General features: G+C 36.1%; 1 protein-coding gene across 6 annotated transcripts in view; it reads right to left on the reverse strand.

Moving 5' to 3' along the window:
* ABCC9 (ATP binding cassette subfamily C member 9) overlaps nt 1-19,095 on the reverse strand; it is a 157,874-nt gene that overhangs the window by 129,903 nt on the left and 8,876 nt on the right. For 5 of the 6 annotated variants that reach the window (XM_027541510.1, XM_027541508.1, XM_027541509.1 and 2 more), the window contains exons 5-8: nt 14,566-14,687; nt 8,988-9,154; nt 7,699-7,941; nt 1,961-2,155 (exon numbers count right to left, since the gene is read on the reverse strand). In XM_027541510.1, the coding sequence (XP_027397311.1) occupies nt 1,961-2,155; nt 7,699-7,941; nt 8,988-9,154; nt 14,566-14,687 (727 nt within the window). The remainder of the gene's footprint in view (nt 1-1,960; nt 2,156-7,698; nt 7,942-8,987; nt 9,155-14,565; nt 14,688-19,095) is intronic. The other variant, XM_027541511.1, reaches the window with a different exon arrangement.

Raw genomic sequence — 19,095 nt, forward strand, 5'->3', positions numbered from 1 at the left:
CAAACACAAACCAGTTGAACATAAAAAATTTCAAATTGATCATTAAGATTGTTGGAAATGCCTGATTGTAGGAAAAAAGGTACATTTAAATTTTTTTAAGTTAATACATTTTCTACAAAGATATAGTCTACCTTGGTTAACTGGAAAACATTAGTAGTAAACCAAGACAAAGTTAAGTTTAGATTCTTTGTAATTTAGAAGTAGAACCTACAACGACAGCAAGACCAATGGGACAAATATACAATTTCCATAGCCTTATTAATTTAAAATAATAATGTCTACACAGTTGACTTTTTCTGATCTTCATCTTAATTCATATGATGAAAACATAAATTATAAATGGTAAAAAACATAAATTGGTTATTTTGCCCAAAAGACAATTTCAGTGACAAAGCATAACTTTAAAAACTATTTCAGTCAGATTATAACTGAAGTCATCGCAAGAATATACAAATTGATAGCTTTTTGTTTGTAACAGTAGCATATGGTCACTTATTTGTTAGAAATGAGGGAAAAGTAACACTCAGATAAACACAACATGTCAATTGAGCCACTTTCTTTTTTATGGTTTTGATCAGTTAAATTCTAAATATTTCTGGTCCCTTCCTCGTATCCAGGGGATACACACAAATGTGTAAATTTTCTTCTTTCTCAGAAAAATACATGGTTAATACACCTAAGTACAAGGGATGATTGGATACTATGTGGAATTTCAATATCTGTGTATAATCAGGCTAGCAAGGATAAAACATCACAAACATGTATTCAATGGTAAAATAGCTGGTTTACATTAGTAACAATTGAGCACTAATATATGCAAAGAACTGGGTTTTGAGGGCAAAAATGGGAGCTTCATAGTCATTCTGTTTAGAGAGCTCACAACCTAGAAAGATAAGCATATCCATAGATAACATGCTTCATTATAAATAGCATTTATGGCAAGTGCCAATGTGAAGCAAACAATGTGTTAGGAGATGACCAAAGAGAATCAAATTCCACCAACAAGGACAATCAGAAAAAGCTTCAATGAGAAGGCAGCATTTACTGAAGGCTTTAGAATACAATTCCAAAAGGTAAAAAAAGAGGACTGGAAATCAGATTGAGACAATAGAAAAGGAAAATTGATTCATCTGGACTAGAGTTTCTACACATGAAACTAGGGAAACCAATTCTTATTTTAGAAGGAAATTGGGAAGCTCATGGTGCAGACTTTCTTAAGAACAGAAAATATAAGGTTGTAAATTTATAACAGCAAATATTTTACACTATATAGCCCCCAATAGTAACATAATGTCTAATAAAAATATAATGTGACTTGACCTGATCATTATGAAGCAAGGTGGCTTTAACTATATAGGAAACCAAATCAAATCACATTGCCCACATCACTGGCCATTGAAAGTGAAGTCGCTCAGTCGTGTCCGACTCTTTGTGACCCCATGGACTGTAGCCTACCAGGCTCCTCTGTCCATGGGCTTTTCCAGGCAAGGGTACTGGAGTGGGGTGCTATTTCTTTCTCCAGGGCATCTTCCTAACCCAGGGATCGAACCCAGGTCTCCCACATTGCAGACAGACTCTACCATCTGAGCCATTGGGGAAAAAAAGTGACTCAGCCACCCCCAAGGACTCATGCATGAAAATTCTTTACAGGATTGCTAAAAAGATCTAATAAAATAACCAATGTTAAATTTCTGAGCATCATTTGCAGAACACAATAAATGCTATTAAATGTTTATAGCCTCTGAATCTGAGAAATAATTTTGTTGGCCAAATCCATTCAATGAATACATGGACTAATGTTTTTCTCTACAAGGAAAATTAGTTTTCATTCTTTTAAAAAGCATACAATTCTCTGTTAATAAGATTATTTGCATTGCTCATAAAACCGCATTTTAAAAAAGTAACAATTAAAAGAAATTTGCCAATAATATATTTCCATTCAAAGGCACCACAAACTTACTCCTGTTGGGTTATTTGTTTCATTCTGGGTTTCATTTACACGCTGAACTATTCCAGAAATACAGAGAGGTCCGGCAAAACCCAGTAAGTCAGCAAGATAACGAAATGTGCTACTAAGTAGAATTGGTCGCCCGAAAGCTCTGTACATTGCCAGCCATATAGATGGAGTCCGATTTGGGTCATCTGCCACTTTTTTCTGAAATAAAAAAAAATTTGATGAACCAAAATAAAATGATAGAGTAGCAATTAATCTTAGCCACTATGGAAATCTCTTCTAGTATTTGATATTTTAAAAGATAAAAATAAATGTTACTGAGTCACTTTCAATATACTACATATAGTTTGGTATTCCTGCATTCTTGCAACCAATAGACAATTAATTTTTAATATATTTCCATTTATTATATATTTCCATTTATTTAGCTAGTTATTTTAATTTTGAACACATTCCAAAACTTTATATGTATGTAATGTATATATTTAGTTCTAAGTTATCACAGAGCACCAGACTGAACTCCTTGGGTTATACAGCAACTTCCCACTAGCTTTCTATTTCCCACATGGTAATGTATATATTTTAATGTTACTTTCTCAATTCATCCCACCTTCTCCTTTCTCCACTCTGTCCACAAATCCATTCTGTATGTCTGCATCTCTATTCTTGCTCTTGCAAACAGGTTCATCACCATTTTTCTAGATTCCATATATATGCATTATTGAATTCATTTTAATGAAAGAAAGAGAATGAAGAGTAACTAGGCAGATTTTTCAAACATTTTGTATTATTTTTAGTTGTCAAAGGATGACCCCAAATTTCCAAAGTCCAAATTAAGCTTAATTCCCTTTGATTTAGAAAATGAATATATCAGTAGTGAATATTACCAAATGATGCCGTATGGAAAATCAGATCAGATCAGATCAGTCGCTCAGTCGTGTCCGACTCTTTGTGACCCCATGAATCGCAGCACGCCAGGCCTCCCTGTCCATCACCAACTCCCAGAGTTCACCCAGACTCACGTCCATCGAGTCAGTGATGCAATCCAGCCATCTCATCCTCTGTCTTCCCCTTCTCCTCCTGCCCCCAATCCCTCCAGCATCAGAGTCTTTTCCAATGAGTCAACTCTTTGCATGAGGTGGCCAAAGTACTGGAGTTTCAGCTTTAGCATCATTCCTTCCAAAGAAATCCCAGGGCTGATCTCCTTCAGAATGGACTGGTTGGATCTCCTTGCAGTCCAAGGGACTCTCAAGAGTCTTCTCCAACACCACAGTTCAAAAGCATCAATTCTTCAGCACTCAGCCTTCTTCACAGTCCAACTCTCACATCCATACATGACCACAGGAAAAACCATAGCCTTGACTAGACGGACCTTTGTTGGCAAAATAATGTCTCTGCTTTTGAATATGCTATCTAGGTTGGTCATAACTTTCCTTCCAAGGAGTAAGCGTCTTTTAATTTCATGGCTGCAGTCACCATCTGCAGTGATTTTGAAGCCCCCAAAAATAAAGTCTGACACTGTTTCCCCATCTATTTCCCATGAAGTGATGGGACCGGATGCCATGATCTTCGTTTTCTGAATGTTGAGCTTTAAGCCAACTTTTTCACTCTCCACTTTCACCTTCATCTAGAGGCTTTTTAGTTCCTCTTTGCTTTCTGCCATAAGGGTGGTGTCATCTGCATATCTGAGGTTATTGATATTTCTCCCGGAAATCTTGATTCCAGCTTGTATTTCTTCCAGTCCAGCGCTTCTCATGATGTACTCTGCATATAAGTTAAATAAACAGGGTGACAAATATACAGCCTTGACATACTCCTTTTCCTATTTGGAACCAGTCTGTTGTTTAATGTCCAGTTCTAATTGTTGCTTCCTGACCTGCATACAAATTTCTCAAGAGGCAGATCAGGTGGTCTGGTATTCCCATGTCTTTCAGAATTTTCCACAGTTTATTGTGATCCACACGGTCAAAGGCTTTGGCATCGTCAATAAAGCAGAAATAGATGCTTTTCTGGAACTCTCTTGCTTTTTCCATGATCCAGCAGATGTTGGCAATTTGATCTCTGGTTCCTCTGCCTTTTCTAAAACCAGCTTGAACATCAGGAAGTTCACAGTTCACATATTGCTGAAGCCTGGCTTGGAGAATTTTGAGCATTACTTTACTAGTGTGTGAGATGAGTGCAATTGTGCAGTAGTTTGCGCATTCTTTGGCATTGCCTTTCTTTGGGATTGGAATGAACACTGACCTTTTCCAGTCCTGTGGCCACTGCTGAGTTTTCCAAATTTGCTGGCATATTGAGTACAGCACTTTCACAGCATCATCTTTCAGGATTTGAAATAGCTCAACTGGAATTCCATCACCTCCACTAGCTTTGTTCGTAGTGATGCTTTCTAAGGCCCACTTGACTTCACATTCCAGGATGTCTGGCTCTAGGTCAGTGATCACACCATTGTGATTATCTGGGTCGTGAAGATCTTTTTTGTACAGTTTTTCTGTGTATTCTTGCCACCTCTTCCTAATATCTTCTGCTTCTGTTGGTCCATACCATTTCTGTCCTTTATCGAGCCCATCTTTGCATGATATATTCCTTTGGTGTCTCTGATTTTCTTAAAGAGACCTCTAGTCTTTCCCATTCTGTTGTTTTCCTCTATTTCTTTGCATTGATCGCTGAAGAAGGCTTTCTTATCTCTTCTTGTTATTCTTTGGAACTCTGCATTCAGATGTTTATATCTTTCCTTTTCTCCTTTGCTTTTTGCTTCTCTTCTTTTCACAGCTATTTGTAAGGCCTCCCCAAACAGCCATTTTGCTTTTTTGCATTTCTTTTCCATGGGGATGGTCTTGATCCCTGTCTCCTGTACAGTGTCACAAACCTCATTCCATAGTTCATCAGGCACTCTATCTATCAGATTTAGGCCTTTAAATCTATTTCTCACTTCCACTGTGTAATCAATTATAAGGGATTTGATTTAGGTCATGCCTGAATGGTCTAGTGGTTTTCCCTACTTTCTTCAATTTAAGTCTGAATTTGGTAATAAGGAGTTCACGGTCTGAGCCACAGTCAGCTCCTGGTCTTGTTTTTGCTGACTGTATAGAGCTTCTCCATCTTTGGCTACAAAAAATGTAATCAATCTGATTTCGGTGTTGACCATCTGGTGATGTCCATGTGTAGAGTCTTCTCTTGTGTTGTTGGAAGAGGGTGTTTCTTATGACCAGTGCATTTTCTTGGCAAAACTCTATTAGTCTTTGCCCTGCTTCATTCCATAGTGAAATACAAAGTACAGGTTATTGACAGTCTAGTTAAGATTTCTGAAGTTTAGTTAAGATCTAAGATATTAGGTCACAAGAGATTAATTTATCACATTACTACAAGCTAAACAAAAGACATCATCCTGAGATAGGAAACAATGTGCCTCTGGGCCAGACACCTGGTGTTTGTCAAGTGGAGTAAAACTGAGCTTTTGTTCTCACCCAGAAGCTCCAAAGACAAAGCTAGTGGCAAAAGCTGAGCTCTGCTAAAGCAAAGAGATAAAGTACCCGCTCTTGAGGTCAAGGAAGACTTCCCTGTTTGCACGTGTGCAGGAAGGCTTCTTGGGGGTTGAAAAGGGAGGGGAACCCACCCCATAAGTGTGGACATGCACCCATAGGCCTCTGCGGTGGGATCCACCTTAGAGAAAAGGTGCTCACACATCTTGGGGAGGGTCCATGGACCAGTCAGGGGTGAAGAAAGAAACAATAATTGGCCAAAGGTAAACAAAGTCCCAGAGAGAGTGTTTTATAAGTGATTTACATCACCTCTGTACTGAGCTCCTCCTCACTCAGGATGCTCCAGCTCCTCTCCAGGTGTGTCTCTCTGCCTAGCATCTGACATATTGCCCTCCTCACTAGAGAGGATGCCCATACCCTTTTTCTCTATGTGTGTATCTCTGCCCTGGTTCTGAGTTTGATAAACAAACTGTTTTCCTGTATGCTTTCCCACACATTGTGCTATGTCTCTAATAATAAACTTTGTACCTGTTATTACAGTTTTTCTCTCCTTGAAACATTCTTGCTTTCAAATAGGGGCAAAAGCCAGGGCCACTATGCTTCTGTCTCTAGCTTCTGGTGGTCTAGTGGCTAGGACTCTTGGTTTTCATCCAGGTTACCCGAGTTTAATTACCAGGAAGGGAACCCCACCCTTCAGGACCGCTCACGTCTCTTCAGGCTCTCCCTCTGAGATCAATCCTAGCTTCAAACTGCTTCTTCTCCAGGTATTTCCTGTCTCCATTAAATGGGGTCAATACTTTTTAAAGTTACGTTAGACTTGTGCCTCCTAGTTATTACTTAAAGAGATGCAAAATGAAGAATGGTATATCTACTTATGCCAACTCATGGCTTCACACTTCTATAATCATTTGTTGAAAAGATTTCAAGACCCGAACAATCACAATTATGACTTGGCAAAGAAGCTAACTCAATGCAGTAGAGTTCAATTATGTTTCATATTCAACTCCTTGTGAGATGAGTAATTCGATTATATTTTAAAGCTTACTGATATTTAAGCAAATCTGTTATAAAGAGCATTCAGAAAACTAAAGCTATGCTTAGACTATATTATTAATCTTTATTTAGAAGTTGTTAAAAAACAATGCAATACTTTTCCCAGAGGTGAAATCAGAGTGATGACTCAGGTTCATCTGTAGTAACCATTTCCTGGATTATTAATTTCATAACACACATTTTTGACACAAAACAGAGGTCATTTTCATCATTTACCATAAATGCTTTGTTGATCTAGATTTAGAACAGCCAAAAACTCTTTGACTGATCCACCATACAGTATTTCCTTCCAATGTTGGTATAAATATTCATATTTTAGTTACAATAATATTTGTAGGTGACAGCAATATAAAATAGATCTACCATTGTGAATAGCACACAAGACTACTCAGAATTATAAAAAGACAAACTGAAAATATCCATAGTCTCATATTTAAATCTTTAAAGGCAGTTATAAATATCCACAGAAAATACCAGAAGAAATCAATTTTGCCAGACATATAGAGTGATACATGGAATAGGCAGATGATGCCCCTTTATTTAATTTAGTTCCCCAATTTTGAAATGCAGAGTTCAAATTTTAATTAATAATTAATTTAAGGATTTTTGTTTCTCAAAAGTTATTCATGGATATGACCTATTTTCCCTTTAAATAATAAAATTATTAAGATACTTGAAACAATGAAAAATCTGTGGATTATTAATATTATATGGTGACAAGGATTTGATATACATGACTATTAATTTTAATTCTTACTTTCCATTAGGTGCCAGAGAAAAGATAGCACTCTCTTTCCCTCTTCATGTAGTGACTGGGCAACTAACATAACATATTTCATTGGCTTTTCCAGTATATTTCCAGCAGCCCAGTTAACATGACTCAAAACTACTGGGAAAGACAGATGGAGAAAATCTGCTCTCCCTAAATATTATTTACTATTATTTAAGAGAATCCACCGGCAATGCAGGAGAGGGCTTTGATTCTTGGGTTGGGAAGATCCCCTGGAGAAAAGAAATGGCAACCCACTCCAGTATTCTCTGCCTGGGAAATCCCATGGAGAGGGGAGCCTGGCAGGCTATAGCCCATGGGATCACAAAGAGTCAGACATGACCGAGCAATTAAACAACAAAAGCTTAACATTATTTAAGCTTAGTGCCTTTGTATTAAGAGGTCCATTCTTTACAATCATGGACATGAAAAATGGTTACCTTTTGTTCTTCATATGCATCTTTCAAACAAACATAGTTTGTTACTGCTCTCATTGCTATTGGTAATTTTCCAATTGCCTTCAGATCAATAGGCTTTTTATGAGCAGATATGATGAGTGTGTTCATCCACCAGTAGGTTGCTTTTGACAATAAATTCACGAACGGTTGGAGAAACCTCACACCCAGATCCTGGAGGTCTTCAGGGGGCTTTACTTTCTGCGGATTCACGAAGAATACATATCTCTGTGATAAGAAAAATTCCAGAGTAACAATTAACCTGATTCTTTTCCCACACATTAAAAATAAATTTTTAACCTTTTTTACATTTTCATTTAATGAAACTAATCTTTACATTTTCATACTTCTTTCCATCCTTTTCTGAAATATTCTTCTGAGAAAAAAATTCCCTTTTATTGTGACTAGATTCTAGTTAAATTCCAGAATTTCATATTTAATTACACTCAGATGAATGTTAAAAAATCAATTATTTCTTTAAAAGAGTTATCACTAAAAGTCAGTCTTTCATGATATCCTTTCCTGATATTTCATGATATTTAGTCATCTAAATGAAGATTTTTACACTGTGCAGATTGCTTAAATATTTAATGTTTTATCAACAGCATTGTTGAGTCATTCTCTATTAATTTGTGGTCTGGCTGATGTTTGCTGTTTCCACTATCCATGGCAACATGTATCTTGCTATTCATAGCAAATTCAGAGTGCTCTGACAGAAAATGAACATTGAAAAACAGGTCACTGGTATGTCACACAATGTAACAGGTAGTGTTATGTGGCTGGAAGTACAACAGATTTGTAATCACAGAAGGGTATGAGATTTGATCATGTTACTTTGTTTATAAAGCTAGAGTTCTGTCTACAGAAGTTTCTTCATCAATGAAGTGAAGAAAGTGGATTAAGTTATCTTCTTATCAGCTTGACATTTCTGAGAATACACTAGTTTGATTGAGCCAGGTTTGCTTTGGACCAATTACAAGTGGTAGAATTTCCTGATGAAAACAGTTTAATCTATAATATGGACTAAGCATAATTGTTTGGCACATCCTAGGCACTCAATCAATATTTGCAAGTGAATCAATAGATTCCAGGGTTATATTGAGATTTCTGGAAAATTAATGGTCTGAACTTAGTAATTGCTCAACTTTATATTTGTACACATAAACGATATATCATTGTATAGGCTCTTGAATACTAATGATGCCAAGCTGGCCATGATCTCTAATATTTGCTTCTGAACTCCAGTAACCAAACAAAAATTATTAGATACCCACTCTGACCCGAATGACATTGATCTCCACAGCCATCAAGAGTCCATTCAAAATGACCATTATGCCTGTGATGCAGAAACGCAGGTCTGATATTCCCCAACCAGACTGCCAATATTTGACCAGCTTTATGGTTTTTGTGATAAAGGCCATTACCCAATACAGGAATAAGGCTGGAAAATTAAACAGAAAAAGAAAAGATACAACCCGTCACTGCTATTTTTAAAGATTTTACTGAAATCTCAATATAAATACAATACTTTTTAATAACAAAGACAATTTAAGATATTCTATTTTCAGATAATTTTGTTTGAATTAATCCAGATATAAACAAAGGCTGCAATCCCAACAGATGTGATATCTTCATCGTTGCCAAACCTTATTAGCTAGAAGGAAGTCACAGGTCCACTCACACTCAAGGAGAGAGGATTATATGGTATGAACACCAGGCAGAGATAATGGAAGGGGTATTTTCACACACTGAGATGTCTAGACATCTCCAAACATTTGGAAACTAAACAATACATTTCTAAGTAACCATATGTTAAAAAAGAAATTACTGGGGAAGTTAGAAAACATTTTAACTAAATTATAATGAAAATACTGCAGATTAAAAATTTAGGAATTGTAACTTAAACAATACTGAGATGAAAATTTATGGCTTTAGATATTTATTTTAGGAAAAATAAAAGATCCAAAATCAATGACCTAAAGTTTCCACCTTAAAAAGGTAGGGAAAGAACAAGGAACAAAATGAAAAAATGAGAGATAATAGTAAAAAATAGCAATAAAACAGAAAAAGAATAATTGAGAAAATAAACCAATAAGGTTGACTTTTTTAAAAGATCAAGAAAATTGATAAGTCCCCAGCTAGACTGATCAAGAAAACAACACAAATGACCAATATTAAGAATAAAGGAAAAGTTATCCCTGTATCTCCTATGTACTTAAAATGGATAATCAGGGAGTATCTTGAACAACTTTATGACAATAAATCAGAAAAAATTTAGATGAAACAGAAATTTTCTCAAAAACTGTAATTATCAAAACTGACATAAACAGAAACAGATACTCTGAAGAGTCTATTATAAAGAAATAAATTTATAGTTTAAAATCCCCTCCTTAGTTAAAACTCCAGGCCCAGATAACTTCACTGATGAATTTTACTGAATTTTTAAGAATTAAAATTAATCTCACACAATGCCCTTCATTAAACAGAAATAGCAAGTATTTTCCAATTCATTTATGTATCCCAACATATAAAAACCTGGCAAAACTATTTTGAGAAAAAAAAAAACAAAACCCAACCAATATCCCTCATGATCGATGTAAAAACCCTAACATATAAACTCTAGCAACATATAGCATGGGTAACAAACCATGACCATGTGTGGCTTAGCCCAGTATGCATGGTTACTTAACCATTTGAAAAATCAATCAGTGAACATCAGCAGAAGCACCTGAACAGCAATATAACAGTTACAACTGATGCAGAAAAAAAGTCTGTCAGTAAAATACGAGCTACTCACGATTTTTAAAAAAAGAAACCTCTGAGAAAGCAAAGCTTTGCATAGCAGCAAACTTACTCACCTGATAAAGTCTTATATAAAAAGTCTATATCAATTCTGCAATTAAGTACAAAAGATTACTTTTCCTCTAAAATCAGGAGCTAGATAAGGATTTCCTCTCACCACGTTTATCCTGCATTTTACTAGAGATTCTCCCTAGTGCAATACAGCAAGAAAAATAAAAAAGAAAGCATAAAGTTTGAAAAGAAACAAATATAACTGCCTCTGTTTTCAGACGGCATGTTTGTTTATATAGAAAATCCCAAAAAACTTACAGAGAAATAAGTTAAGGTAATTTTAATTATTTTTTAATTGAATTTCCAAGGTAGCAAGATGCAAAGTCAATATACAAACCCAACTGCATTTATACAATGGCAGAACAATTGGAAAATAAAATTTTTAATACAACAAAAAACCTAGTAATAATTCTTAGCAAGACATAAAAGACCTTTACATTAAAATTTAAAAAATATTGCTATAAGAAATGAAAGATCTATAACAGTAGATAATAAACTGCAAGACTCAACATTTTTAAGATGTCATTTCGTCCCCCAAATTGTTCTGTTCATTCAGTGCAATCCCTATCAAAACCCCACCAGGAATTTTTTTTTTTTCAGTAGAAACTGATAACCTGATTCTAACCTGCACATGGTAATGAAAAAGAATTAAACTATCCAAAGTAGTCTTGGGAGAAAAACAAAGAAAACAAGCTATATAATCATAATACATGACTTCAAGACCTCCAAAGTTATAGTAATCAAGACAGAATAGTGATGACATAAAAGTCCATGAATGGATTAAAGGAATGGAAAATATAAAGGCAAGAAATAGATTATATTTAAACAGGCACTTGCTTTAATCTTTTAGAAAGGTCCCAAAGCAATCCAATGAGAAATGGAAAGTCTAGTGTGCAAATGGTGCTCAAACACATAGATGTACATTTGGAAAAAAAGTAACGTGACACCTTATATACCATCCACACAAATAACTTCAAATGGGTCACGGTCCTAAAAATAAAAACTGAAACTATAAAGAGTCTTAAAAAAAAACAAGAATATACGTGGGAAGTATATTTTGAGGGAAGGCAAAAATTTCTTAAGAGACAGAGCAGTAATTTTACATGAAAAGATGATAAATTATACCACATTAAAATTAAAATCTTCTGCTCATCAAAAGACCCTATTAAGTAAATGAGCTTGCAAGCCACAGACTGGGAGGGAAATATTCTTAAAACATGTGTCTAATGACATACTAGTGTCTAGTATATACAAAATACTGCTACAACTCCATAATCAAAGTGCAATGCCATAAAAAGTGGCAGGAGATATGAACAGGCACTTCACAAAGATAACAAATGGCCAATAAACTCATCAAAACTGCTCAAGATCATTAGTCAGCAGGGAAATGCAGATTAAAACCACAATGTGTTATCTGTAAACACCAGCATGGCTAAATTAGAAAATCAAGATCTTCAAATGGATGTGAAACCACTGGAATTCCCATATGCTGTTAGTGTGTGTAAAATAAACCACTGAGAAACGATCTAGTAGTTTCTCACAAATATAAACATTCATGTCCTTACCCTTTGACCTGGCAATTCCACTCCTAGGTATTTACCCAAGAGAAATAAAACATAATTCACACACAAACACAAACAAAAAAACCCCTTGCACATGAATGTTTATAGCAGTTTGTTTTTTTTTCATGATAGTCAAAATCTGGAGACAGTCCAGGAGACTATTAACAAGAGAATGGAAAAACTGTAGTATATTTATGGAATATTTGTGGTATATAACAGAATATAATCCAAAAATCACAAGAACAAAATACAACGGAAACTGTTATGGATGAGCCTCCAAAAATTCTGCTGAGAGAAAGCAGTCTTAGAAGAGTTTACATTGCATGATTCAATCTACATGAAGTTCTGCAACAGGCAAATCTAATCTACAGTGAGAAAAAAATCAGATTAGATGTTCCGACATAGAGATGAAAAAAGGACTGATTAGTAAGGAGCACAAGAAAATTTTCAAGGATGATGGCAACACTTTAGATCATTACAGAGTTATACAGGTGTGTGCATTTAGTAGATTAAGATTTCTGTACTTTGGTATGTAAATTTTATCTCACAAAAAGAACTGCAAATATTTAACTTTAGCTAATAATGTGCATGCTGAAATAATCAGGAAGTGATGAATATCAATTCCTGCAACATACTTTAAAATGCATCAAAAAATTGGGATGAATTGACAGATGAATAGAGGAAAGCAGAAACTTGATAAAATAAATAGAAGAAAATAATAGAAGAATTTAGGTGGTAGGAAAATGAGTATTCATATAATTCTTTCAATTTTCTATATGTTTGGTAATGTTTATAATGTAATGTTGGGACAAAATTACTAGTTATGTGTTCTAAAAATGTGTGACTCTTCTAGATCCAAATATTCCTCCCTCATGCGAAGAGTTGACTCATTGGAAAAGACTCTGATGCTGGGAGGGATTGGGGGCAGGAGGAGAAGGGGACAACAGAGGATGAGATAGATGGCTGGATGGCATCACCAACTTAATGGACATGAGTTTGAGTGAACTCCGGGAGTTGGTGATGGACAGGGAGGCCTGGTGTGCTGTGATTCATGGGGTCGCAAAGAGTCGGACACGACTGAGCGACTGAACTGAACCAAAAGTAAGGAAAAAGTTAGATAAGCTTTTAATTCTATAAGTCCTTTCAGAAATATGATCAGTTTGTGCCCTCTGGCTTATATCTACATAAAAATTTAGAGCAGGATTCTGACTGCATTTCTCTTAAAATATTATTAAAATGCATATCTCCTTTCTAATCACATCTTATAACTCTTATATCCTCATCAGGTTTTCAGAAACATTCTCTAGAGTATCGAATTCTCAATGCCACATTTATTTTTGCTGTTGCCTTTCTGGTCTAATTAAAATAAATAAATTTAATTAAAAAAAAAAGATTTCTCTGATAATGTTTGCCTACCATGTTGAACCAAACAGCTTTCTATTAAGATAATTAGGATTTGGACAAGCCTTTTAAAGTAATATTTAATTCTGACAACTTGTCTTTGTTTGATTACCTTTACCAAATCATATAACGTGATGCAACACAGAATTAAATAAACAGCACTTATCACTTATTCACTTCAAATTTTGATGCCTGCTGGATATGCAAATAAAATAATATTTGCATGGTTTAATTATTGCTTTTCCTAATTGTAGTAGTCGATGTCATTTTCATCAAATAGCAATCAAACCAAATCCATAAACCTTAGAAAACAAAACATTCACACAAACACATACGATCTTGCCTATTTAGAGGACACAGAGGCCCCTGCAGCCCATGCATAATCTATGTTCTGTAATCTTCATCTCAGCTTTCTGTATGAAAGTGTCCATTAAGGAATGCAAGGATGGATCAGAGTATTATATTTATAACTATTTGGGATGAGTTCAATCATTTCAGCATAAAGCAGAATATAACATTGGGAAAACGTTAGACAGTCTCTGATTTCCACAGGACAAGAAGGCAAGAGAGGCTTAGAAAAAATAATGCTAAACAGGATGCGAGGTGAGGGGCTGTGCTCTGGGGCAGCTGTTGCTCAGACAGTATTGTTGTGAGCATACAGTGGAGCACACTCTGCTGCAAAGAGCCTCCCCGTGCCCCTATATCTGTCTCGACAGAAATCCCAAGAAGAGTGTGACATGCCCACAGTATCCAGGTCTTTGGAAATGCCTCAAGACTCCCAAGCCAGAGTCAGAAATACACAGAAATAGCTCAGGTGACTTGCTCATTAGATGTCCTGAGGGGATGGAGTTTTCACAGCCTAGAGCAATAAACAACTGACTTCATCTCCACATTGAATGGGAGACTAACAAGAATAAATTATTATGGTTTTCCCATGCCTTCCAGTCCAACCAGTGCTGAGAGAATTTATTCTGAGGAAAAAGAAAACCAAATAGTTCTTTGGGAAAAAATAACAACAGCACTTGATCATACTCACCTAAAAGTAACTTAGGAAAATTTGATGTTTCAATATTATGATAATATACTATGGATGTGGTGGTAGCAACAAATCCCATCACCGCAGGCATGAAGAGGTGGAGATGCCTCGACTCCCGCCGTCTACAGAGAGTGGTACAGTGTCAGTGTCTACAGCTGAAGGTTCCAGACAGTTTCTCATTGCTGCTTCCAGTTTTTTCATTAAAATGCTCCCTTACCAATATTTAAAATGCAGAATGAGGTATTTTATATACAGAATGCTAAGAGAACAAATAAGGGAGACTACCTTGAGTGCTCAATCACTAAGTCGTGTCTAACTCTTTGTGGCCCCATGGACTGTAGCCCGCCAGGCTCCTCTGTCCGTGGGATTTCCCAAGCAAAAATACTGGAATGGTTTGCCATTTCCTTCTCCAAGGGATCTACCTGACTTAGGGATCGAACCCATGCCTCCTGCATGGGAAGGCAGATTTTTTACCAATGAGCCACCAGGGAAGCCCAAGGAAATATAATTCTGCTGAAAGGGTTTATCCTAACATGGAGGGTTGGATAAATACAGCTAAACAAAACATTACAATGCTTACAACAAAAGCAAATAGATAACTATTCCTATCTTGAAGGGCAGAACTGCTGAAATAATTTAACCTAAAGCGAGTAAAAACAATAAACTGCATATGAACTCTACTGTATGTGAAAGAACATTTATTCTTGTGATAGTTTTCCCAAACGTTATGGTCTTCAATGGGTTTCCCTTGTGGCTCAGCTGGTAAAGAATCCTCTTGCAATGTGGGAGACCTGGGTTCGATCCCTGGGTTGGGAAGATCCCCTGGAGAAGGGAAAGGCTACCCACTCCAATATTCTGGCCTAGAGAATTCTAAGGGCTGTATTAGTCTATGGGGTCGCAAAGAGTCGAACACGACTGACCGACTTTCACTCACTCATTCATGGTCTTCAATGATTTCTCCACATTCATTAATTCATTCAACACATGTATATGTTTGTTGGTCCAGACACCGCGTTAGATTGTGGGATACAACAATGAACAAGATAAGATACAGTGTCTGTGGTCACAAAGTCTAGAGTCCACTGAGAAGAACAACTGGAAACAAGAAATTATAACATAGGTGAAGGGACTGGGAATTCATGTAGAACTAGTGCCTGAGACAGAGAAAGCCCTGAAAGAAGTGACTTCTAAACTGAGACCTTAAGAATGAGGAACTGCTACTCAGAGGAAGGATAGGAAGACTGTTCCAAGTAGAGAGTCTAGACATGTTCAAGAGTTGTGGTTGCTGTTGTGTAGTTGCTCAGTTGTGTCAGACTCTTTTGCAACCACGGGGACTGTAGCCCACCAGACTCCTCTGTCCATGGGATTCTCCAGACAAGAATACTGGAGTGGGGTTGCCATTTCCTCCTCCACTGGATCTTCCCGACCCAGGGATCGAACCCACATCTCCTACATTGGTAGGCAGATTCTTCACCACTGAGCCACCTGGGAAGCCCATACATTCAAGGGTACTTTAAGCAATTCAGTGTGACTGCAAGGACATGACACTTCCTTCTGAGGGCAACAAAGAGCTTCAGTTAGATAAGAAATATGCCAGGACAATGTGCAGATAGCCCTCAATTCCATTTGTATTAAAAATGCCATACAGCTAAACATTTACATTTTCTCAAATGATTTAAATGTATTAGTACACAGATGATATCAAGAAGAAAGTAAGTAGTCTGCGAATGCGGGAAAGAGAAACAATTTAGGAAGGTCATATCAGAAGAGGTATAGCTGACAATGGAAACTGAAATATAAAAAGGAAGCCACTCATCCGGAAACTTGTGCAAGAGCACTTAATAAGCAGGGTATAGAATGGGCAAAGTTCCAAGAAGTTTAATGTCCCTTAAATGGAAAGTTTGAGTTTGGATATAATGAAAGGCTTCATGTGCTGTGGTAAGGAGCTGAAATCTAGTCTTGCAGAAAACACAAATACTTTAACAAGGAAGTGGTACCATCAGATTAGGGTTTTAGAAACAGATCAATCTGGTAGTAGTAGTATGGATAATGGAGTTGGCAGGTAATGTGTGTCTGAGGTGAGAGGAGAGACACAAAGGAAGGACCGTAGTTAGGAAACTACGGGGAGAGGCCTGATGAGGGATGATGAAAGCCCAAGTTAAGCTTTGGCAGCAGTAACATGGAGGAAATAATCCCTTCGGAAAATGTCAACATGGACAGGACTTTTAACAGTGAGTATGAGTGTGATGGTGATGGCAATGGGGAGAATAATCCCCAGGGTGCTTGAGAAGATGATGGTACAACCAAATAAGATTTTGAGAGGAAAAGCCCATTGGAGAGAGGAAGCTAATATGTTTCAACAGGAATGTGTGGATTGTGAAGGTTTCTAATAAATCTGCAAAAGAAGCTGTCTAACAGGCAAGTGTATGCAGAGATTTGGAGTCATGAATACTGACAAGATAATGAAAATGTGATAATATTACGATCATGTAAGAGTTGGCTTACAAAACACCAACTACCTCCCAGAAATAGTTCAAATAATCAAAGAGAAAAAATAGGAAATAAATATTTCATCAGTAAAAAATTTTAAATGCTTCTAATACTCTTTAATTATTAAAGAAAAGACAGAATTAAAAAAAAATATTTAGAAAATTTTAAAATAAGCAGATTACCTGTGAAGGCCTATATAATGCAGTTTAAAACCATACCCAGAAGAAAGTTTGTAATCTTAAACAAATTCAATAAGAAATTATTATAATAAATAAATTAAGTAGTCAATTCAAGTTATCTTGAAAAAGAATAGCAATCATCAGTAAGGAAGGCAGTAATGAAGGATTAATAAAGACAGCAGAAGCTACAGTAAGGTTTATGTTTATAGTATTTTTTTTTTTAGTGATTTTTAACCATACTAGCACAGAGTCGGACACGACTGAAGTGACTTAGCAGCAGCAGCAGCAGTACTTTTTATTAAGATTCCTTTCATAGTGTTACTGCTCTCCTTACAAAGTAGTATAGGTTTTGAGTGGTGCCCCAAACTCAATTCTTTCCTTTAACCTCTCCTATTTTTTGTAGAAGGGAATGGCAATCCAGTCCAGTGTTCTTGCCTGGAAAATCCCATGGACAGAGGAGTCTGGCGGGCCACAGTCTACGGGGTTGCAGGGAGTCGGACACAACTGAATGACTAATACTACACTACACTACACTACTATTTTTAGAGAATAATTTGCAGACTTCGGTATTCTGGTATAAATAATCAAATGGTAGATATATAGTATTGAAGCATATATATCCCATTATGGTAGAAAATCTTTAGTCAGGAAAGTTCAAGAGAAAACCAAAAACTATATATCACAGAAAACAATTTCAAAAAAGAGAAAATGATGGAAAATAAAAACCTAAATGAAAACACAGTAATAGTGATTTTAATGCACGCTTTTATCATTTGAAGAATAGTAAAAAATAATCAACACAAGGACTTGAATAATCCAATCAGTAAATTCTTAATGCTTATTAATTATATTAATTAACCAAATATTTGACTATCTTGAAAAATGCTAATAAATTCCCAAAGGCATTCATTTAACGAATGACATGCTTTAGTAATAAACTAATCAAATTATACTGAAGAGCAAACTAAAAATGATTCTTAGGCCTAGAAGGGTTTCTTCACTGGAATCACAAATTATTTAGACAGAAGTAAAAAAAGAGAACATTTCTTATGAAAACCTGTGTAAAACAGGATGTATTTCTGTAAAAAGAAAAATCAATAGCTTTAATATTTGTATTACTATTAATTTAAAAAATCCAATATTCAATTAGGAAAGTCTTTGCATTATTTCACTTATAGTGAAACTACAGTTAACATCTGTGGTATTTTAAGTAAAAAATAGTTCATAAAGTTTTGTTTAAAAAAAAAAGAAAGAAGGAAAGAAGGAAGGCATAATCAGCAGGGTCTTAATATAATAAGTGTGTTAAAGAGGAAAAGATACCCATGAAAGTGTCATTAATATTCTTTGGCATTCTTGTAGAAGCAGCTTCCATACTAGGACAAGGTAAGAGAGAAACCAAACTAAATCTTCCAGTTATTCAGAAATACTGGAAGATGTCTTTGTTTTTTTCTTCCCCCCTGGTCTTGCCTTATAGCTTGCAGGGTTCTTAGTTCCCTGACCAGGGATCGAACCCATGCCCCTGGCATTGGAATGAGAAGTCTTAACCACTGGACCACCAAAAAAGTCCCTGAAAGATGTCTTTTTAGGAGTTCTGGATGAAAAGGGCAAGGATCAGAGTCTGTAGCTAAAGAATGGGAGAGGCTACACAAGATCAAGAGCGTATTTCTGCTTGTTTTAAGCATGGGTCTCTTGCATCACTACTGCTATGAAACAGGTTTCCCCCATAAGTATATGTCCTCATTATTATCTCAGCCTCTGTCCTAAAGTCTCTGAACCTACACATCAACCATGAGGCTGGAAAGGAGGAGCCATCTCTCCCTACTTGATGTCAACTTTTTAGGACTCATGGGACTTCTACTAT

The sequence above is a fragment of the Bos indicus x Bos taurus genome, chromosome 5 (assembly GCF_003369695.1).
Source record: "Bos indicus x Bos taurus breed Angus x Brahman F1 hybrid chromosome 5, Bos_hybrid_MaternalHap_v2.0, whole genome shotgun sequence".
NCBI lineage: Eukaryota > Metazoa > Chordata > Mammalia > Artiodactyla > Bovidae > Bos > Bos indicus x Bos taurus.